We start from the raw sequence: 23,409 nt of genomic DNA, 5'->3' as shown, positions 1-23,409 counted from the left end.
ACAAGGATGATGACTGGGTGAAGAGATGAGACATCGGAGCTGCAGGTCATAACTTTAATGTGTAACTACAGAATCCATACATACAAGTGAGAACTGAAAGCTACAAAATACAACACAGGACCAATACATTTACAAAACATTCAAAATTCTACAAAATGGCCTGTATTGGTCCAGGAAGGGGTGCGTGGGTGGGAGGGGGGCTCTGTACAAACCGCGGGCCGGCTGCTGGGAGACCAACCAAACCCCAAGTCTCAGAAAATAGTGTCGCTTCTCTCTTTACAAGCGCCAACGTCTGGTTTCCTGCGCAGCATCACAGCAAGCCCTGTCCCCGCCGCCAGCTCCGCACAAGTGCTCCTGCCCCTCCCCTGCAGTCAGTCCATTTGCTGCCAAACAATACACTGGGAAAGAAGTGGTTAACTCCGTGCCCCCAACAATCGGACAAACCGAGACTCCAAGGCTTCGTGTTCTCAGATCCGTATTTACAGAACAAGAAAAAAAATTTCTATATTCACAACATCCTTTGTTTGGCCAAAAGAAAAAATTAAAATTAAAAAAAAAATCCTCCCAGACGTCGGCGCAACTCTTGTGACCAGGAGGAGACGTTGGCGCTTGATTCTTGTGACCGGGAGGAGACGTCAGACTCAGCTCAACTGGTGGGCGGAAAAATAATAAAAGAGGATTCTTCACATTGCAGACTTATGGTCATCTGTCCAGTCCATGGAGGGTGCAGTGGTCATCTAGCTGGCACCAGTACCCTCCATGACCTGCTGAGCCTGCTTCTGACCCATGCAGCACTGTGCCACTGACTGGAACAACCTGTGGACAAGAGAAGAGGCATCTTAGGTCTCCCATTTATATAAAGTGGCCACCATCAGCCAAGACGTAATACACAGCGAGGTGGAGAGCGCAGAACACCAACTCTGCACAAGTGCAGCAAAGGTCTCTGCAGCAGAAAAGGAAACGCACGTTTCCACTTCCATATTGTTCAGAACTGCACCTCAGTTACGCAGGACTAGCACTTACTTCTCAATCTCTGGAGCACAGTGCACAAAGTCGTGGTTCCAGAACTTAAAGGCAGGGTTTTTAATCAGCTCGATGAAGGTGATGAGGAGCCCCCAGGGATGAGGTCGGTTCACAATCAATCGCTCCAGCAGGACCCTACAAGAAAACAGCGGGTGAGCGACTACTCCCAAGTCCTGCTGCTGCGGGTCAGACACTGACCATAGATAGGTGCTCACCGGGTGATCTGCTCCTGTATGGCCTCTGTGTTGGCCTCAGCAAAGAGGTACAGCATAGTGCAGCTGAAGTAGTGTGTGTGGCTGTTGGGGTAGCGCAGCTGGTTGGCAATGGCGTTTAGGAAGAGGTAGCGACCTGTAGAGGAAGAGAAAGGTTGTAAGTGTCCGCAGCAGGAAGAGGATGACAGCAAGTGCAGGATCCGAAATCTCACCTTCAGTGTCCAGGTCCACTGCCAGGTTCTGGAAGATGTCCATATGGGCCGAGTGTGTAATGGTGCTCATGGAAGGCGTGCTGCCCTTGTTATGAATGTGCGCGATTGCCTGAGTCCCGACATAAAGGACCAGCGCATTGATCAGCTGGATGCTGTAGCGGTTTCCAGGCTCGTTAGAGACCTGCAGTGGAAGGGACAGTGTTAAGGCTGTAGTTACACAACTGATATTCCCATGCAAGTTCACGTAAGACTTGCACAAAAATAGAACCCATTATTTGCAATGGGTATTTACATGGCCAACTTCTCTCGCAACGGTGCTGCAAGATAGGCCAATCTCACAAGAATAGGTCTTACGATGTGCAGTCAACTGCCGATCACACAGTACACACATGGGGTGTTCATGTGCTGTGTGATGAGACTTACACCTGAGAATCTTGGGCGCAACTCGCTCTCAGCCATATAAAAAGATTTCACATTTTTACATCCAAGCCAGCGGGAAGGAACAGACCTGTAGGTTGCTGCGGAGTTCGGACAGGAAGGTGACAGGTGAGCGAGTCTTCAGGTATGAGTCCAGGTCTTTTTTGAACTGTGGGGGCATCACTCCAGTGAAGTTAGTGAGAATCCTGGGAGCAATGTTAATCTCACTCAGCATGTCAACCTACAAGAGGAAAGCCACGTTATCCACTGTCTGCCATCATTTGTGTAGACGATATGACCTGCTACTGCACTACATGCTGCTCATAGAAGAACAGCGCAGCCAGCAGCCAGTCCACATTTAAAAGTGGTGGTCTCATTATTGGTACCTTGAGGTTGGGAGTGAAGGGGTCTGGAAGCCTCATGTTGCGTGGGAAGGCACTCAGGATCAGGTTCCTCAGCTGGATGCAATTGGGTGGGATGACGTCACAGAAGCCATAGTGGTAGTCACAGAGGAACTCGGGGAAGTCATGCAACAGCACAAGCAGAACCCGCAGAGTGCCCTAAAATTAACAAGAACCCACAGGTGAGCCCCTTCAGGTCACACAAAAGTCCACAGCGGCACAATTCCTGGGCCACACAACTCACCTTGTAGAGAATTTGCATAGGTTTGGTGAGTTCAACGTTTCTGAGGAACGGAGCCAAATACTTGAAGAGGTCGATCAGCAGCTGAGCGTACATGGGCCACCCCTGCGGACATAACGGAGGTGAAATCGACAATTCCAAAACTGGGGACTCTGAGGTCCTGTAGAGGCAAGACTAACCTTCTGCTGAGGGGTGTGCGCCAACATTCGAGCAATGAAGATTCGATGGGAAATCAGCTCCAGCCAGGCATAGACAAAGCCCGCAGCTTTAGTTGGTCGGAGGATGTGAAAGGTATTGCTGGAAATAAAATGAAAAAAAAAAAATTAAGCTGGGACGACGAGTTCACACGGTGTGCAGCTTTCTCCAGGGGCAGAGACGTACCAGAAAGCTGTGAGAGTCTGGAAGTTGATGGTCTCGAGCACGTGCTCTGGAGCATTTAGCTCAAGTAGCAACATAATGAAGATCCGATGATACGGCAACTGCTGGAACTCACTCTGCCTCACCTCATGGTCCTGGAGCAGTACCCCCACAACAATACCCAGTACCTGCAGGCAACACAAGAGAAGTCAGAACAGACACAGCAGATCCCCAACCCTCAACCAAGCAGGGACACTCACTTTATTGAGAAGATTGATCTTGGTCACTGTATTGGTGGCCTCTCCGGAATGCTTAACCAGAAGAGCGATCAGCCTCACAAAAGCATCCAGGTTATGGTAGCACTTCGCTCGGATCATGGTGGGGTTGGCGGCCGGGTTGTGCTGCTGCTCAGCCTGCGCTCTGTAACTGATCTCCACACACATCTCTGTGCACAGCCGGAAGAAGCGGGTGATCAGGTCATCGGTCTTGAGGATCCCCTGCTGATGCATCTGATGGAAGAGCTTGTGTCATCACAGAGCAGACTCCACCAGTCCCTAGAATGACTTGCACACACTCACCTGCCCAACGAATGCAGAGAAGGCTTTGGTGCTGTCCCGTCCAGCAGCGGCAGAGTGGTACAGGTTCACCCACTCTCTCAAGAGGTATTCTGCCTTCTCTCGCAGGCCTGGAGGATCATCATACTCTGAAGCTTGGGAGATGCCAGAATGCATCATGAAGTTAGGCCCACCCTGCGCCCTCTCAATCATCGCTTCAAAGTTAGAGCGCAAGACATCCATCAGCTGGGGAAGCCTGTAGCAAAGCAGAAACGTAAATACTGAGACATCAACAATCCTGGGGACCCCAAATTCTGTAGAGCCCCTCAGCACACGCTGCACATGAGCAGCACAAGTGATAATGAGCAGCACATTTGCTGTAGCACCACAGCGTAACCTCCATCCAACACAGAACACAGGTTTAAAAAATGGTGCAAAGTCAAGTGTAAGGTCATCTCACCCAGTACTCACCCTTCAGGAGCGTTGCCTCTGGAGTGGGCATTGATGCGCATCAGGGTCTCTATCGTGTGGAAAAATTCTGCTTCCGTCACGTGGCTCACACTGCGCTCATCCACCAACAAGATCTTCACCAGCTGCATGGCAAAGGCTACAGCCATGTAATTTAGCCCGTTCTCCATGGACTGGACAAAGAATGAGTTTAGTCAGGAGAACAAGACATTAAGGTGCAAATAAGAAATATGGGTGCAGCTTAAGGCGTTACCTGAGCCAAGTGAACGTCGTACTGCTGCATGTTCACCAGATGATTCCGGATCAGCAACTCCACAGCCTCCACGTTGTATTTGTATTCGTCCCGGCACTCAATTAGACACCTGCCACAAGGACAGATGTGAATATTTATACTAGACCCTTCCCATGACACATCCAGCAACAAAGTCTGCTGCTTACCTAGTGATTTGCTTATTGCACCAAGGAGAGCCATAAGCACGTCCATCCTGAAGAGCCTTCAGAACAAGCAGATGACACTCTCGATATCGGAGGAGAAGGTCGGCATCTGCTCCACTTGTGGCGTCCAGAAGCCCCTCTACAGCCTGCATAGAATACATGACAGATCATGACTTGCTGCTCAGCAATGAGGCTATAAGGGGCTCCAGTGGCAAATCTCACCTTCTGCAGCAGACCTAATGCAGCAATGGCATCTCTAGAATTTCTAGCAAGGGCCACGGCTTCCAGTAAACTGCGCAGAGCCTGTGTCTGGGGGTTCATGGCCAGAGCAGGAGGGATTGCATGCAGATGTTGTTCCAGTTCAGTTATGCACTTATCGTAGATCTGAGCAACGTCGTCAGTGGCCCAGGCTTGTTGCTGTAAGAGAGATGGATGTTTAATACTAGACGAAATGCAGAACAAGCTTCATAAATGACCCAGTCACTGCACTTACCTTCATGGGCTGAGCCAAGAATCCTGTGGGCTGGGTCAGATCATTGGTGGGGAGGAAGCCAGGAACGTTACGTGCAAACTCCTCATAAACAGCCAGCTGTTTGGGATCCACACCTCCGACCTGCAAGGGAAGAATAAGTCAGAAGGGCTCTAGTCGCTGACAGAAAATCATATTGTGTTTGGATCACATTCTGCACTATTATGGACATGTTACCTTCAAGCGGATCTGTTCTGGCATACGCTCTGCTTGATAAGTCAGAACAACAGGGTCACAGTAGCGGCGGCCTTCCTGTCTGGCATGCTTCCTCAACTCAAACTCCTGTGCAGCAAGAGTGAAACAATAAGCAAGACACTACTGCCAGTAGAGCCAAACCATTTAATATCAGATTCAAAGATAACCACGAGGGCCGAAGGCAAGGCGACATACTGTGGCAAGTCTTTTGTCCATTTCTGGCCCAGCCTTCTCCACCGCCGTCTTCTGAATAAAGCAGCAGGCCAGTTCGCAATTATCCTGGGCGAGCTGAGCAGCCGCCTGCTCCATCATCTCCCGCTGCTGAGGGGATGCCGCCTGCAGAAAACAACCTCAGGTCATGAATGATGAAGAGTTGCAGACAGTCACACCTGAACAGATCCGTATTTATAAGCCGAGATACCCGCATAGCTGTGGCAAAGCTGTTCTTGAGATTGGTAGCGATGCTCATGAGTAAAGGCTCCCTGCAGGTGATCATGGCCATGCCAGCAGTAAGATTGCGCATCATGTGGTGAGCAGCCACCCTCATCCGAGACTCTTCGGAATCCAATGCAAAATCCTTCCGCACAATCTGCTCACAAGTGGTCATTGCAATCTTGATGGATCTGTCTACCACTGGGTGCACCAGCTCCTGCACTGCACGCTCTATAGCCTGGCGCACGCACTGCTTCAGCTGCGGATGGGCTTGGAAGAGAGGAATCTGAGGACAAAAATAAAATAAAGAAGAAACTCAGAAGATGGTTACTGAAAAAAAACACAGGAAGGGAGAAGCCAGGCTGGTGACACTGTGCACTTACTGTGGGATTAAGAGTGATGTGAGGCGAAAGGCCCGCAAGCGAATAAACGTGGATATCATGGTAGCTGTACTGCGGCTGAGGCGGTGCAGTGGCCGTGCATGTGGCACTGGGCGGGGGCGCTGTGGCTGTTGCTTTAAAGACAAAGAAATAAGTTGCAAACCATCCACAGAGAAGACACCGACCAATGGAGCAGACAATTCTTACCCGTGAAGACTGCATCAGACTCCTGCTTCTCCACCGAGGCCCAAAGCTTCCCAGCTGTGCGGATAGCATATTCATTGGCATTGGTGATCGGCGGCAGCTCCTCTTGCTGTTTAACATCTTTCTTTGGGGCAGAAAGTTGCTCATCCAGCGATTTAAGACGATCCTTGTCCTTCAATAGGCTGCCGGGTTTCAGGTCATTAATGTCTATGGCCAGGTTCTTACAAAGAACTTCAATCTCAAACTTGAGATTCAACTAAAAAGAGGAAAGTTATTTAACAGAAATCCTGCTGCAAAGCTCAACCTCTGCCACACCAATGGCTAAAGACTGACATCCTGCGGCAAGGCCTAACCTCCAATGAACCGACGGCTCAAGATGAATGTGCAGTCACAGGTCTCAACCCCCACTGAACCGATGGCTTCAAGATGGACGTCCTGTTGTAACTCACCTTTAAGTCGTGTTCTTGATGAAGTTCTGCCAGTACATTCATAATAGCCATAGTCCATGGATTTGGGGGTCGGAAAACCTGCAAGCAAATAATCTAGTGAGGAGCACGAAAGAAAGGTTCAATGTGCAGCACCAGACCCGGACAGTCACTCACCACACTCCTCACACTGGACTCTAAGACTTTGGCAACAAAAGGCACAACATAGAGAAGCTCCTGCTGTCCTTTCACATAGGCTTCCAGCAGCAAGGACTTCACATCCAGGTCCTGCAGGAAAATGACACTTAGAAATGGCCAACAAGATGCAGAACAGATAGCGAACAGACCCCATTCTACTAACCGTGTGCAGGATGGGCTTGTTCTTTGCTAACGTGATCATTCCCAGCCAGTGACCCAAGTTCTTCAGCAGCGAGCGGTCAGAGAAGTTGGCAGCAGCTTTGTCAGATGTCAGAAGCACCTGGAGGGGACAAGTGCAATCAGCTGACATGAAGGACATCTGTACTGGTGATGTGGAGGGAGATTACTTACCTTAATATTTCTGTAGGTCTCAGCCAGAACCATTTTGTTGAATTCCAGGTTTTTCAGAGCATCCAGGAAGTTAGAGTATAAGCTGTGAAAGTTTAGCTCAATGCTGACCCTCTTCATTACCAAATACTGAGACACCCAAGGCATGAATTCATCTTTCACCGTCTCCTTCAGCTCTTCCACCTGTCACATAATAGAAATTAAAAAGTCGAACCCAATATATGAAGCACTTAGCACCTGTTCATAAAGATGAATGCCAACAATGATTACTCTCCCCGGAGCTTTCTACCACACGGACGTTATGCTGTGCGTATGCGTACATCCATGAGGAAAACAGATTGCATCCATGATCATTTGCGATTACTTTCTATGTATCGCAGGCCTTCCGCTGCGGACTCCTACTTGTTTGTGGGAGCCCGGCCTAAGACTACAAATGGATACTAGTTTACAGTATAATCACAGGTAGTCAGAGAAGGGTTTGCCATCTGTTGTCCAGGCCCGGAGGGTCATTTTAAAAAAAGAGCAGAGAAACTGATGTGAAGTCTGTACCGACGCGCGGCTCTATACAGAGATAAGAGCCCATTCACTAGCGCACAGTCTCCACGCTCTTACCTTCTGTGTCATGTTGGACTGGGACAGGTTATTGAAGATGAAGGCTATCTTCTCTTGCACATTCTCTGGCGGTTCCACGATTCTCTCCGTCTGGTCCGTGGCCACAAGCAGAGTGTCTATGTTGGTAGTGTTGATGGACGGCTGGTTTAAGAGTAGTAAGTTAGATATCAGATAACGTGCCACCACAGATGCCATTAACCTAGTATCTAGTGATATCTTACCGGTACATCCTTCTTGAAGCTGACCCCAGTGGGTCTAGTGATGGTGATAGTTTTGGCTGAGGTTGTGGCGGTAGAGGTGGTAACTGCGTTTGTGCTCACCGGACCGGGAAGAGGAGCTTTGGCTGGGACCTGGGCCTGAGCTTGTGCCTGGGCCTGGGAAAGTGCAATGCTTCCAGGGGTGGTGATTGAACCCTGCATCTTCACTGGAGGATCCCGGGACTGCTGACCGTACTCTATGTACTGAGGAAGAACGAGGGTCAGGAAACACTCTACAAAGAAAAAGCAGTAGAAGGACAGGTGGGCGAGGGAGACCACTTACCTCCTGCAGGTGATGAGGGAACTGGATAAAGTGACTAATTGAAGCCAAGTGCTGACAATACTGGGGGTAATCTTTCAATCTGAAATCGCAGAACAAGTTAGGAACGTGAGAAGATTACATACAGCCCCTGTGTACATACCGTAGATACAACCATACACCGCTCCCCAGTCATACATCCGGCGACAGACACACAACACCTCAAGTAACTACAACTGATCCGGCCCGAATCCCCAGACCATCGGCAAGACAATTATCTGCAGATGTAAAGCCACAACCACAAAGATTAATCTGCTGTCCAACACTTAGTGCTACATGTATCAGACTGCACCATACTGGAAAGGTTATTACTCTCATCCAAGCCAATGACTACATAGATGTTATATTCTAGAGGCGAGCTTCATTCTGATCAGTGATATGACTGGCGCTCAATGGAACTTGATCGCCGAACCACTATAAGTGTCATGCGGTTCTAAAATGTGTATGGAGTCGGCTCCATGCCTGGTGGCAAAAAAAAAAAAAAAGTGGCCATATACTTACTGATCTACTTATACAAGAATGCAGACATACACAACACTTATCCCACAACATACAAACAGCTAATGGCCCTTTACATGGGACGATTATTGTTCTGGTCGTTCAAAACCCCGCGCTCCAGCAGTTATAATATATAGTTGTCCCGTGTAAAAGCTTGCTGAAACTGAATGACTGAACAAGAATAGTTAATAGCTTAAAATCCTGAACGACGACCGTTCAGTGTAAACAGCAGCCATTCAGTACTGAATGGCTGCTGCTAACAGTGAATGGAGGGGGGAGAGAACTCTTTTCCAGCCACCCCACCTCCTTGCTAACCGCGCTGTGAGTCTACATGGGTGATGAGTGTCCGGCGTAGTTTGCCCGACACTCATCTGATGTAAAAAGGCCTTTAAGCATATCTAGTGGCCATCATCAGTTTCTGAGAGCCGACAACTGCCATGATCAAAGTTTGAATGCAGCGGTCAAAGCTGACTGCATGTCTAAACAGTCAGCGGAAGGGGGATGGGACGCCCCGTTCTGCCCAGATTGCCACCCCACAGTATGATCTAGGGGTTCCGATGGGCTAGCATTGCAGCCCAGGGCCTACCACACAGATGATTTCTATCCAGGCCTGTTCGTGGCAGGACAGGAAAGGCAAAAAAAAAAAAAAAAAACCTATATACTCTAATACTGATCCCCTGTGGGGATAAAAGTATAAAACTACTTAAAGCCTTTCAGCAGTTATTAAAAATAAATAAATCCTTTCCAATAAAAACCCACATTTGGTATCGCTGGGCATGTAAAAGCCTGAATTATAAAAATAGCACAATTTATCCCACATGATGCAGGCTGCGTAAAGAAAAAAAAATTACATTTTTTGAATCCAGGCTTCCCAAAAACTTGAATGAGAGGAAAGTGATCAAAAGTCACAAGTTTCCCAAAATGTTATCAAAACTACAGCGCACCCGGTAAAAAAAAATATATATTAAATAGTACCAGTTAAGGGAAAAACAAGACCTCAAATGGCTAGGTCAATGGAAAAGTTAAAGAGTTATGGCTCTTGGTGGTGACAAAAAAAAAAAAGTTCCAAACATAAAAATCTCTGGCCCTGAAGTGGCAAGTGCTGTGTAACATACAAATTCAGATACAAGCAGCTGCCGTTTGAGATGACCACCGCTATAGTATTACACTCCAGTGACTTGCCTGTTTTTAAACCTATCTAGTGCAGCGATGCCAAAGAAGTACATTTTGGATCCATAAGGTTTGCGGAGAGCTTCTAGTACATAGCGCAGTGCCAGCCCCAGAGCCATGTACGTGACCAGTCCCTTTTCAATTATTCCACCAAACAAGCAGGCGGTTATATGAAGCTCCTTGTCCGGGTACTGGGGAAAGAAGCGATATTCTTCAAACAGGTTCCTGAGCATGCAATTAAAGACTTCTCGCTCCCGCTTGATATTGGAGTCTTTGAACCTCTGCAGCATTTCCAGCACCTGAAAGCAGATGAAGTGATCAGAAGTTGAGCGGCTTCATGTAAAAGCCTTTATACGTAGTCTGGCCATCCATCATGGAAGTGAACTGCAGATGTACCTCATCCACAGACATGGTTGGGTGCGGCGGTTGGTTGTAAATCCGTTGAAAGTAGCTATTTGCTTCATCGTCAATCTCTTTAGTAAAGTGCTGGTTTGCCTCCGGCCACACCTGAGACAGGTCAGCTGCAGGAGGGAAGGCGTAGAGGTAAGTGGCCATTACCTAGCAGCTCACTGTATACAGCAGAGGTGCAGGACAGTACTTACTCTGCTGAAATGTCGGCTGATTGAGTCCAGAAGTGCTGAGCTTTCTCTGTCCAAACGGGTCATTATTCACAGCAGGAAGCCCCAAGCCGCCCGTACCCATTCCAGAAAGACTGCCTGTGCCGAGCCCACCTAAAACAACGAGACTATTACAGTTCACACAGTCAAGTCCCACATATGTGGTGTAAGGGACAGGTGGGCACAATACCTGGTAGTTGAGAGGAGAGGCCTCCGAGGCCACTGAATGCCGTGGGTTGGTTCGGAGTGGTCAGCGGTGGAAATGCCTTTGCTGGTGACTGTGGGGTGCTAAAGGCAGAGCCCAGACTGGGTGGAAAAGCAGGCAAACTTTGGGTGTGGGGGGCTGCAGAACCACCAATGCCGAGAGAGGCCATGGCAGCGAGCGGATCAATCTAGAAATATAAATCAGTTATTCACAAATATCTCCCCTGAAGAGTAGAGATTTGCAGAATACTGACAGCTGTAGAGTACCTGTACTGGAGAAATGGCATCCAAGCTGCTGGTGCTGGGTGGACGACCTTTCGGCATCACCCCAGGAGGCGGTTGACGAGCCTTGTTCACCACGTTACTACAGTTGGCAACCATGGTAAGAATAGTTTCAGACAGCTCTTGTGACACACTCCTGCAAGAGGACAGATTTACAGTCACTGCTCCAAGTACATCACACATTGGGTAACCCAACTACATAGGTGTGGACTTACCCAGCACAGGCCTGCAGACACGCCAGCATGGTTGCCAGGGTTTCTGGTGGAAGTTGGGCGCTTTTCGGTTGGTCTTTCTCTGGAGCAATGCCACCGAGTATGGAAGGACAGCGTCGTTTGAGGAACGTCATGCAGGCCTGGACAAAAGGCTCCTGAAAACAAGCAGAAGAATGAAACCTCATGTCATACAGAGAAGCTTAAGAACACCAGAGGTGATCAGAACATTACCCCATGCTCCCGGATCTTGTCAGTCAACCATTTGTCCAGTTTGAGGTATTCCCGTCGGGAGGCGAGTGCAGCAAGGTCAATTACAAAGGCAAATGGAGTAGCATTCAGCAGCATCGACAAGGCCTGGACAAAAAGGAAAAAGGAGCCCAAGTCACCATTTTACTAGCCACAGCTGCCTCAATCCACACCTACAAACATTACCCACAACTCACCTTTAAGTCCTGGGCCACATCAAGTATACGAGAAAGCCGAGCCTGGTCATACTGCTCGCCACGCATGTACCACTCTGCCATGGCATGCATGATCAGCTGCCGGATAGAGGGAGACTGGCCCTGCAGAAAGGACAAAGACTATAAATGTTTGCCCAGGGGCAGCTCTTCTGTGCCGCTGCCCAGATTTTAAAGGGAATACGTCACATGCCTACTACATCATTAACTAAGTTATAGTACTATTAGGAAGAGTGACAGGGGGACAATTTAAAAAAAAACAAAACAAAAAAAAAAATGTTTAAAAATCACACATTATCTCCTTTAACAGCACCATAAGGCTCCTTTTAAAAAAAGGGTTGAACAGGATATACCAGATGTATAGAGGACCATAACAATTGCATTCTGCCTACCGCTACAGTATACATCAAAACTAAGCAGGTCTAGTGCTAGCAATGTAACACACACCCCCTATGAAAGGAAAAAAAATAATAATCTTTTCCCCGAAAGCCCCCATAGGCCATTATGGAGCAGTAGTCTTCTTCGGTGGAATAAACAGACATCACACATCCTGAAAATGGAGCTCAGAGGGGAGGGGGAAAAAAAGTCATACCGGCCAGATAGTAAGTTAATGTACCTTTACAGGGGATGACTGTTGGGCGCGCATAAGTGTCCGACACCCATCCCGCGGACGATCGCTCCTATGCTTTACACAGAAGCAGATGTTCAATGGAGTCTGAGTGACCAGAGATTGCTCCAGCCAACCTGCCTCCATTCACAGTAAATAGGATTAACTTAAAGCCGGAGCAGCTCCCGTTTACACGGCCCAACAGTTGCTTGGTTTTTAAGTTCCATTATAAACCAAGTGACTGGCAGGCGAGCGATTTCTCCCTCAGTATCCATTGAGGACACGGGGTGATTTTGGGCCAAAATCTGCAGTTTCTAGCGTTACATTCACCAGTGTAAAATGTACCTTTGTCCCTCATGTACACACGACAGCTTATCCTGATGTTGGCTGACAGTGCAGGTACGACGGAAGCCTACACTTCATCAACATCCCAATTCCCCTCAAATGACAAGAAAGCAATGCAAACCCTGACCAGAAGCTGAAATGCAGACCACTCACCTGACCGTGCCATGCATAGTGCAAAATGATGGCAGAGTTGGGATGGTTACCAAGAAATATTGGCATCAGTGTGGAGATGAGCTCGTGGCGGAGGGTGTTCCACGAGGGGTTGATCTGCAGCAACGCCAGCACCAGCATATCGGGACAGTGCTTGATAGGATAGCTGAAGAGCTGCTTGACTTGCTCATACAGTCCCACCTCAGCCAGCCGAAGCAGGGACTCTATGAGCTCCAGACTTTTCCTAAGAGGAACCGAATCATTCACATTAAAAAAAAAACAAAAAAAACTACCAACCCCTCCCCAAGTCACTGATTGTAATACTATCTCACCATGTTGCTATCTCACGATTGTCATCCTCGGGGGGAGCCTTTAGGATATCAGTGGCCACAGCGTGACAGGGGTAATCGGCAAAGCAGAATATATCAGGGTTCATCAGGGAATATTGGATGAAGGAGAGCTGAGAGAAATCAAAGTGAGACATCAAACAGTGATGGAGACGCACCCAGCCTCTTGCCAGCAGAGCCCTCACCTACCTGGCCCTCTGCATGCTTCCAAGCTCTGTAGATCAAATCAACAGGGAACACGTCTATACCCAGACCCCGCTGGATGCCGTACACCACTGTCTGAAGGCCTTTACTGTCGCGGATTAGGAACATTGGATTATCCAGCTCATATATGACATCTTTGAAGTTCAAGCTTGGATTCTGCAAGAACGAACACCCATGAAGTGGTGTCTGGATGAAAGACTCGCATTCACCTTCCACTATGCTGCACCGAATTACTCACCAGATCCTTCACCACATCTATAAAGACCTCCACGTTCCAGGTGTGGGCCTGCACACTGTCATTCTTGTCTTTCCCATCACTCCAGATTCCACCGCCCGGAGACGAAATAGACTGGAAAATACAGAGAGGTCAGAAGCGATAGTGAACACCCAAGCCCCCCATCACAGGGACTATGGACCCTCACCTGCAGGGAGATGCCATCCGTCAGCCCTGAATGTGTTCGGGCCATCATTCCCAGCACCCGAGCGACCTGCACAGCAGTTACTTCTCGGACACCAAACTGTACAATGATATTGCGACATTCCTCCACACTAAAATGAAACGAAAGAGCAGATTAGGTAATCGGTCCACTAAAAGCCGGCCATTCCCCACAGATCCTGTGAACGGCTCATCACCAGGAACGTGCCAAGAACAGAATGCAAACTATGACAGAAGCCTTACCTGTATTGTGACCAGAGTTCTCACTTAGCTGCATGGCAGCTCCCAGGTTCTCCCCAATTAGCAGCAGACACAGGAGGAATAAATACTGCACACCCCAACCAATTTTTTTGCGCAAGCCAATTGAGACTGGATCCATCTGTCACTCGAAGGTCCCACAATCATAAACCTGATTCTACCAACTTCTGATTCTATTGCAGGGCTAACTGGTCTGGTAGATTTGGGGAGGAAAGGCTGCAGGTCCAGGATCTCTGGATTTGATGTGGAGTGCAAGACAAACCATTTGTACCAACTTAAAGGGGTTGTCCGAGTTGTCGTTTCTGTTAAACCCCTTCTCCGTGTACTAACATAAGACATACTCCCATCTCTCTGCTCCTGTGTTTACAGCCTGCAGTCCCAACAGTTTAGGAGACGTCGCAGGCACTGCAGCCATTAACAAGCTCAGCGATTGAGCGCTGTGAGGTCCTGTAAATGTGAAGCCAGAAGGAAGATCCAGAGCAGCGAGTTTATGCCCATTTGTTATATTAGTGAACGGAGAATGGTTTGAAGAATTAGTCAGTTGTGGCCCCTTTGCAAGACAGTTTATTTTTGGGGACCTACCAGAATAGGTCAACATTCAGTGATTGACAGTCCGCTGTGCAGCCTCCCCCACTGATCAGCTGTTTGTCAGGCATGCTGTCAGTAAGGAGAAGCCTCCATACACTGCAGTAACTTACAGCACCATTGAATTCACTGCAATACCAAGTGGTCCACTGCAACGTCTGCTTCTAGCTATGGCTATACTAACATAACAGCAGCTCAGCAAACTGCTCATCAGTAGGGATCCTGAGCAGCGGACCCCAGACATCAATTACTGATGGCCTATCCTAAGGAGGAGTCACAATAGTAAAGTCCCAAAAATCGCCTATACATTCACCCCTACAAGTACAGACATTGGCAGTCTTGCTCATCCTGTATTTTACTACTACAGATCACCAATACAGACAACGGCTTCACTGACCTAGGCCACTATGCTATCAAACTGCCTGCTTTACAGCTTACTATTAGGGTGCTGTATGTTATGCATTTGACATGTTTGTGTATCACCCGGCTTAGTGAGGACAGCTCTGAGACGATTGGGACCACCATGAGTGTACATATAGAAGAGCAGACAATGCGTGAGGTCATTAGCAGCGCTCCTCCAATCTCACCTGGCACAGAAGCTGTAGCCCACCTCCTGCATGAAGTCTGCCAGGGAACTGTCCATCATGGTTTTAGTGATCCCTCCAGAATCAGAAAGAATCCGGTCCATCAGGATGTCCCGTTTTTCAGGGTAGAGAAGTGGTGCAAGCACCACCGGACAGCGCTCCTGGGGGAAATCTGCAAGACGAAGTAGAAGTAAGACTACAAACAAACCATTATATCACTGCAGTAAGGTCTTATGCCCGGTACAGACCCCCAATATTCCCTGCATGAAAAAAGGGATGGCAACAGGCTTTTCTAACCAAACAAAAGTAGTAAAAAAAAAAAGTGAGAAGTGGAGAAAAAGAAGAAAAAGCCAAGCAGAACATGGAAACCTACAGGAAGCCTTGTACTACATGTTAGCACACCTGTATACCCACCTACGTGCAAGAGACTTAAGGTGATCCCTGCATTACAGATACACAGCACACAATCAAGGGGTTACAGCGTACTGATGAACGCCGCCGACACTGTATAACAACCACTGCACAGGTCATGTACAGGACGCACCGCTGCAGACCACCACAAAGGTCACTGATCTCAAGAGGTTGTGCACTGCGTGTAGAGAAGCAATGTGCCAGGTAGAAGAGTTGGCAAGACAACTACTTGACACCCATCAAGTAGAGCGCACATGTCCTCATCCAATTAATAGGAGACGCACATGATCCTCGTCAGGCATCGGGCCAGCTCCCTTGGCCCCTGTCCCACCCGATGCAGTGTTTCTCCATTCCCAGTGCTGATCAGGTGGAAGAGTGCGGTATTGGACAAAACTTTCAACCGGCAAGAAGCCATGGAAGCTGATTGCCCTAATCTAAGACAAGCGACGGAGGGGAACAAGCAGCCCCCACGGCACATACTGTACCTCTGCGGAGGGTTTTGAGGAAAGCTACAATCTGCTCCTGTCCGACCCCGAAGGCTCCCTTCTGGCCGAAAAGGAGATTGGAGAGGAGGAGGTGCAGGACCTCTATGGCAATGTCTTGGAATCCACCTTCTTGGCTTCCACTAACGTCCACGTCTACGTAAGAGCGCAGGAGATCTGGGAGCTTCTGCTTCACAAACTGCACAGCTAGAAATAAAAGAAGCCGTGCGAATTAGAAGACTGCAGTAGCCGTACGGCGAGCAGGAGCCTACAGAACGCTCCCGGCTATGGAGCGCACAATCACCTCAAGCCAGACACCTACAGGTCTTTGGAGGCATTCTCTGCCAAACAGCAGTAAATACAGCAAAAACCTGCATGTTGGTATGACACGGGTGTATAACCAGCGCTGCAAGAGGACTGGGCCAAAAAAAGAGGGGGGGGGGGGGAAACACTTACCAAATCCCCGCAGGTCAGAGCTGGAGGAATTGAGAAGAGCCAAGCCGAAAATGACCTAAAGGGGAATGACATATTAGCCGTGAGCGGTCCACACCACCCACCCCGTTTCCAACCACCCGGGCGCTTCAGGCAGCGCCATTTACTCAGCTCTTATTGAAGAGAATGAAAAGGCACTGAAACACCGTAGCAAAGCGTGCTGCACCGTTACCGTAAATCTAAGTTACAGCAAACAGTATAGCATGCTGTGCCGCGCTACCACCTTAACTCCTATAGGAATTACGGGAACAGCGCTGCGCTGAAGAACTCGGCTGTTTTCGTAGTTACTGGCCGGTAACTATAGCTATGAAGAGCAGAGATGGGAATGCCCCTTTACGGAAGGTACCGATTACAGCAGCACTCACCTCTTGGACTTTGCTGAGCTTCAGAACTTTACTCAGCTGGGTAAAAAGATGAGGAGAAGGCTTCAGGCTCTACAAGAGAAGCAGCGGGTGAGACTCCGGACCTCCATTATGGTCCTCCAAGGTAGGAGAGCAACAGAACCTCACACTTACCTTCTGGTAGTGCAAAGGATTGTCAATGGCGTACGCAAGAGTGGAGATGAAGTTTGGTTTGGTTATCAGCGAGGCGCACTCCTGGATCAGAAACTGAGTCTACACACAAATACAGAGAGGAGGTGATCAGGACGAGCGGATGATACGGGCCCCGTACAGCAGTCATCCCCCCAAGTATATCATCCCGTGATCAGGACGAGCGGACGATACGGGCCCCGTACAGCAGTCATCAGCCCAGGTATATCATCCCGTGATCAGGACGAGCGGATGATACGGGACCCCGCACAGCAGTTATCACCCCAGGTATATCATCCCGTGATCAGGACGAGCGGATGATACAGGACCCCGCACAGCAGTCATCAGCCCAGGTATATCATCCCGTGATCAGGACGAGTGGCTGATACGGGCCCCGTACAGCAGTCATCAGCCCAGGTATATCATCCCGTGATCAGGACGAGCGGATGATACGGGACCCCGCACAGCAGTTATCACCCCAGGTATATCATCCCGTGATCAGGACGAGCGTATGATACAGGACCCCGTACTGCAGCCATCACCCCAGGTATATCATCCCGTGATCATGACGAGCGGACGATACGGGCCCCGTACAGCAGTCGTCACCCCAGGTATATCATCCAGTGATCAGGACGAGCGGCTGATACGGGACCCCGTACTGCAGTCATCAGCCCAGGTATATCATCCCGTGATCAGGACGAGCGGACGATACGGGCCCCGTACAGCAGTCGTCCCCCCAGGTATATCATCCTGTGATCAGTACGAGCGGACGATACGGGCCCCGTACAGCAGCCGTCACCCCAGGTATATCATCCCGTGATCAGGACGAGCGGACGATACGGGCCCCGCACATCAGCCATCACCCCAGGTATATCATCCCGTGATCAGGACGAGCGGACGATACGGGCCCCGTACAGCAGTCGTCACCCCAGGTATATCATCCCGTGATCAGGACGAGCGGACGATACGGGCCCCGTACAGCAGTCGTCACCCCAGGTATATCATCCCGTGATCAGTACGAGCGGACGATACGGGACCCCGCACAGCAGTCGTCACCCCAGGTATATCATCCCGTGATCAGGACGAGCGGACGATACGGGCCCCGCACAGCAGTCGTCACCCCAGGTATATCATCCCGTGATCAGGACGAGCGGACGATACGGGCCCCGCACAGCAGTCATCACCCCAGGTATATCATCCCGTGATCAGGACGAGCGGACGATACGGGCCCCGTACAGCAGTCGTCACCCCAGGTATATCATCCAGTGATCAGGACGAGCGGACGATACGGGCCCCGCACAGCAGTCGTCACCCCAGGTATATCATCCCGTGATCAGGACGAGCGGACGATACGGGACCCCGCACAGCAGTCGTCACCCCAGGTATATCATCCCGTGATCAGGACGAGCGGACGATACGGGCCCCGTACAGCAGTCGTCACCCCAGGTATATCATCCTGTGATCAGTACGAGCGGACGATACGGGACCCCGCACAGCAGTCGTCACCCCAGGTATATCATCCCGTGATCAGGACGAGCGGACGATACGGGCCCCGCACAGCAGTCATCACCCCAGGTATATCATCCCGTGATCAGGACGAGCGGACGATACGGGCCCCGTACAGCAGTCGTCCCCCCAGGTATATCATCCCGTGATCAGGACGAGTGGACGATACGGGCCCCGTACAGCAGTCCTCCCCCCAGGTATATCATCCCGTGATCAGGATGAGCGGACGATACGGGCCCTGTACAGCAGTCATCCCCCCAGGTATATCATCCCGTGATCAGGACGAGCGGACGATACGGGCCCCGCACAGCAGTCATCACCCCAGGTATATCATCCCGTGATCAGGACGAGCGGACGATACGGGCCCCGTACAGCAGTCGTCCCCCCAGGTATATCATCCCGTGATCAGGACGAGTGGACGATACGGGCCCCGTACAGCAGTCCTCCCCCCAGGTATATCATCCCGTGATCAGGATGAGCGGACGATACGGGCCCTGTACAGCAGTCATCCCCCCAGGTATATCATCCCGTGATCAGGACGAGCGGACGATACGGGCCCCGGCACAGCAGTCATCACCCCAGGTATATCATCCCCAACACCTACCTGATGAAAGTCTTTGCCGCTGCTTTTACCATCGCCACTAAAATCCACATGAGAGAAGAGACAGCGTAACAAGTGCCTGTCTGCCTCCGGGCCGTGCCGATTCACAATCTAGAGGCGGCAGAAAACATGGCTGACTACCAGAGGAAGAACCTCCACCATCTACAGGCTCATCACTGCCAACATCTGTGCCCGTCCGCCCCCACAGAGCCCCCGTACTCACGTGTTGTATTTCCAGCTGGCTGGCACGGTAATTCTTCTTCGTTAGGTTGTCCACCAGGTAGCTGATTTGAGACAAGGCCAGCGAAAGCGAGTCAAGATTCATTGCTGGTTGGGGCGGAAGCAGGCGGCCGAGCCCGGCGCAAAATCACCATTATTCCCCTCTGGTCTCTGCAGACAGGTTAATTCCTTTAAATGAGCCAATGATTGAGCTGTGTGACCCGGATCCTCAGCCTGTCCGAGTGGTCAGAAACATGGCACCTGCAAGGAGAGGGCAGGTCATCAGCACTAAGGGACGCACCAACAGTCACACCCCTCCGACGCTACGTCGCTGTTCTGCGCAGCGATTACTTAAAGGGGTATTCCAGGCTCACATCCTCTAGATAGGCCATCAGTACTTGACAGGGGTCCGCCGCTCAGGACCCCCCCCCCCCCCCATCAGCTGATCGGCCAGCCCGTTGTCCGGAGCGGCCTGAAGGACGTCCACAGGGGCGGTTACTGACATGCGCTCCTAGACCAGAAACAGAATGGCAGCGCAGCGCTCGCACAGCAAAGCGACACCCCCACCTTTCCCGTCACCTGATGGGCAGTGGTCCGAGCGGCGGAGCACTCTGGACAGGCCAGACCATCAATTGAGAAGACCCCAAATACCCTTTTAGAGAGCAACTGCACTTCTCACAAACCTTTGACATGCCAGAGCGACTGTTCAAAAGTTGTGATCAGTGGGGGTCCGGCTGCTGAGCCCCCCGCCGACCGCTAGAGCAAGGAAGCTTCTATAGAGCTCTATGTTCCCATCTTCAGGAGCCGACAGCCGGAGGGGCAGAGCGCTCGGGGGAGCCTGGCAGCCCCCTGGATAAGTGGGGGGCTCAGCAGCAGGACCCCCACTGAGCTGTCACTGGCATGTTAGGGCCGAGCGGACTCTGCATATTGGAGGCCCGCAGCAGATGCCGGCGGTGGCCCCTGCGTGCCGCACTCTACTGTATAGCGGGGGGCCGGCGGTGGCCCCTGCGTGCCGCACTCTACTGTATAGCGGGGGGCCGGCGGTGGCCCCTGCGTGCCGCACTCTACTGTATAGCGGGGGGCCGGCGGTCACGCACAGTACAGTTTCTTTGTATTTTCTGCGCCGTTGCTGGTAACCGCGGAGCGTACGCAGCGCTAATTACATGGGGGCTGCAGGTCGGACGCCTCCACCGACATCCGCGGTAAAATAGAGCAGCACCGATTTGTCTTACGATTGCGGAATCCGCAACACGTATCGGCGAGTGCGAAAAATCCCTGAAGCCGCACGCCGGGCGCCGCTCGCACTTCACTGCTGACAGTCGGCGACCGCAGAACCTGCAATACGAATCCAGTCGTGTGCGACCGGCCGCAAGGTCCAGGTTACAGAGCAACTGTCCCGCCAGCAGGGGGCGTCGCTCACAGCTGTTACTCCACGGTAACATGTGCTCACGAGGGACGTGCCACGTCATGTGCCTCACACCTGCTGCACGCACATCACATGACCGGCACCCCACCGCTGCCCCCCGCTGGTATCCCGGCTCCAGCGCAGCTCAGGGTCACGCTGAAATCAAAGAGGAACACCCCCCCCCCGTGAGCCGCAAAGTGAGGAGTCACCGACTTCACAACAACTCCACTTGCTGTCAGTGAATGGAAACCTGCAGACCGGATACAATGAGGGGGCCAGCAGACAGAAAACATTGAGGGGGGAGCAGCCCCCCGACCGGTAACACCCCGACACCTTCCTGCGGACCCTGAACAGCAGGGCTCACACCACGGGGACACCGGGGGGCGCTGCACCATCTGTAGGCCCCCCCCCCCAACATGAAGCTCCTCAGGGCCCTATACACACACACACACACACACACACACACACCACAGTGATACAAGGGGCCCCTCTGCTCCCAGGGCCACAGGCCTCCGGGGCCCCCCACACCACAGTGATACAAGGGGCCCCTCTGCTCCCAGGGCCTCCGGGCCCCCCGCACCACAGTGATACAAGGGGCCCCCCGCACCACAGTGATACAAGGGGCCCCCGCACCACAGTGATACAAGGGGCCCCCGCACCACAGTGATACAAGGGGCCCCTCTGCTCCCAGGGCCACAGGCCTCTGGGCCCCCTGCACCACAGTGATACAAGGGGCCCCTCTGCTTCCAGGGCCACAGGCCTCCGGGCCCCCCGCACCACAGTGATACAAGGGGCCCCCGCACCACAGTGATACAAGGGGCCCCTCTGCTTCCAGGGCTACGGGCCTCCCGCACCACAGTGATACAAGGGGCCCCTCTGCTTCCAGGGCCACGGGTCTCCGGGCCCCCCCGCACCACAGTGATACAAGGGGCCCCTCTGCTTCCAGGGCCACAGGCCTCCGGGCCCCCCGCACCACAGTGATACAAGGGGCCCCTCTGCTTCCAGGGCCACGGGCCTCCGGGCCCCCCCCCGCACCACAGTGATACAAGGGGCCCCTCTGCTTCCAGGGCCGCGGGCCTCCGGGCCCCCCCCCCCGCACCACAGTGATACAAGGGGCCCCTCTGCTTCCAGGGCCGCGGGCCTCTGGGCCCCCCGCACCACAGTGATACAAGGGGCCCCTCTGCTTCCAGGGCCACGGGCCTCCGGGCCCCCCGCACCACAGTGATACAAGGGGCCCCTCTGCTTCCAGGGCCACGGGCCTCCGGGCCCCCCGCACCACAGTGATACAAGGGGCCCCTCTGCTTCCAGGGCCACGGGCCTCCGGGCCCACCGCACCACAGTGATACAAGGGGCCCCTCTGCTTCCAGGGCCACAGGCCTCCGGGCCCCCCGCACCACAGTGATACAAGGGGCCCCTCTGCTTCCAGGGCCGCGGGCCTCCGGGCCCCCCCCCGCTTCCAGGGCCACAGGCCTCCGGGCCCCCCGCACCACAGTGATACAAGGGGCCCCTCTGCTTCCAGGGCCACAGGCCTCCGGGCCCCCCGCACCACAGTGATACAAGGGGCCCCTCTGCTCCCAGGGCCTCCGGGCCCCCCGCACCACAGTGATACAAGGGGCCCCTCTGCTTCCAGGGCCACAGGCATCCCACCCCCCCCCCCGGCTCCTGGGGCCCCTCTGCTCCCAGGGCCTCCGGGCCCCCCGCACCACAGTGATACAAGGGGCCCCTCTGCTTCCAGGGCCACAGGCATCCCACCCCCCCCCCCCCCCCCGGCTCCTGGGGCCCCTCCACACACCTCAGTGATACAAGGGGCCCCTCTACTCCCAGGGCCACAGGCCTCCAGCCCCGCACACACCGGGCTTCCGGGTCCCACTGCTCTAGGCCCCTATGACACTTCTTACGGTCCCCCACACTCCTCGCTCTCCTCAGCCGGACTACTTCGCGGCCCCCCATCCCGCCGCCCGGTTGCAGCTTCCCCAGGAGACACACAGACAAGACGGAGGAGCCGGTTGTCCGGTCACACGCAGGCCTCACGGCCAACACTCTCCCCTTGGCTCCCGGTAACTGCCCCTTCACAAGGCCAAGCTCACACCGCCGAACGGCCACTCACAGCCAGCGACCTCCGATAACGCCCGGGTCTCGTCTTTCCCTTCCCGCTTTCCGGTTGTATCCGTTCGTTATCCACAAAATGGCGCCGCTCTGTGCTCGCTCCCGCGGCCGCCTCCCCCTCCTCGCTCCTATTTCACCCGAACCCCGCCCACCGACCTGGAAACTGCGACTATTCAGCCAATCAGCGGCCGTCTGGTAACGCAAAGACGTCAAACGTCAGACGTCAAGAGAACGTGCGCGCGCACTTGGCAGGCCGATGTCAACGGCCAATGAGGAAAACGGTAATACGGCTCCACCCCTCGGAGCTCGACGGACGCGTCCTCCAATCACAGGCCGGCTCCAGGGTGTTTTGGTAAAACTTCTACCAGGACTGTACCATTGTTCAGGGTGGGGGGAGACACACGCGGACTATCACAACCAGCACGGCAGAGGAACATGACTTTAAATGCATGTAATCGCGTTACTAAAGCTTCCGCTTTGA

General features: G+C 52.3%; 1 protein-coding gene across 1 annotated transcript; it reads right to left on the bottom strand.

Moving 5' to 3' along the window:
- Window positions 1-40: 40 nt before the first annotated feature.
- CNOT1 (CCR4-NOT transcription complex subunit 1) lies at window positions 41-23,052 on the bottom strand. Its single transcript, XM_066583106.1, has 49 exons — window positions 22,930-23,052; window positions 19,422-19,678; window positions 19,202-19,309; window positions 17,077-17,175; window positions 16,927-16,995; window positions 16,526-16,580; window positions 16,073-16,276; window positions 15,180-15,348; window positions 13,736-13,862; window positions 13,552-13,662; window positions 13,299-13,469; window positions 13,095-13,222; window positions 12,766-13,006; window positions 11,646-11,765; window positions 11,434-11,556; window positions 11,206-11,357; window positions 10,976-11,126; window positions 10,695-10,896; window positions 10,490-10,618; window positions 10,284-10,408; window positions 9,900-10,186; window positions 8,184-8,262; window positions 7,865-8,104; window positions 7,644-7,784; window positions 7,035-7,214; window positions 6,847-6,963; window positions 6,663-6,773; window positions 6,510-6,587; window positions 6,064-6,316; window positions 5,860-5,990; window positions 5,466-5,762; window positions 5,240-5,380; window positions 5,027-5,131; window positions 4,814-4,933; window positions 4,543-4,737; window positions 4,324-4,466; window positions 4,139-4,247; window positions 3,889-4,058; window positions 3,442-3,673; window positions 3,124-3,372; window positions 2,888-3,051; window positions 2,686-2,803; window positions 2,510-2,611; window positions 2,251-2,424; window positions 1,956-2,105; window positions 1,448-1,628; window positions 1,239-1,371; window positions 1,024-1,158; window positions 41-816 (listed from the first exon to the last, which is right to left on the bottom strand). The coding sequence occupies exons 2-49, from the start codon at window positions 19,521-19,523 to the stop codon at window positions 738-740; spliced, it is 7,200 nt and encodes a 2,399-aa protein (XP_066439203.1). The 5' UTR covers window positions 19,524-19,678; window positions 22,930-23,052; the 3' UTR covers window positions 41-737.
- Between the last annotated feature and the right edge of the window lie 357 nt (window positions 23,053-23,409).

This window comes from Eleutherodactylus coqui, chromosome 11 (assembly GCF_035609145.1).
Source record: "Eleutherodactylus coqui strain aEleCoq1 chromosome 11, aEleCoq1.hap1, whole genome shotgun sequence".
NCBI lineage: Eukaryota > Metazoa > Chordata > Amphibia > Anura > Eleutherodactylidae > Eleutherodactylus > Eleutherodactylus coqui.
This window is presented reverse-complemented; position numbering and strand designations above follow the sequence as displayed.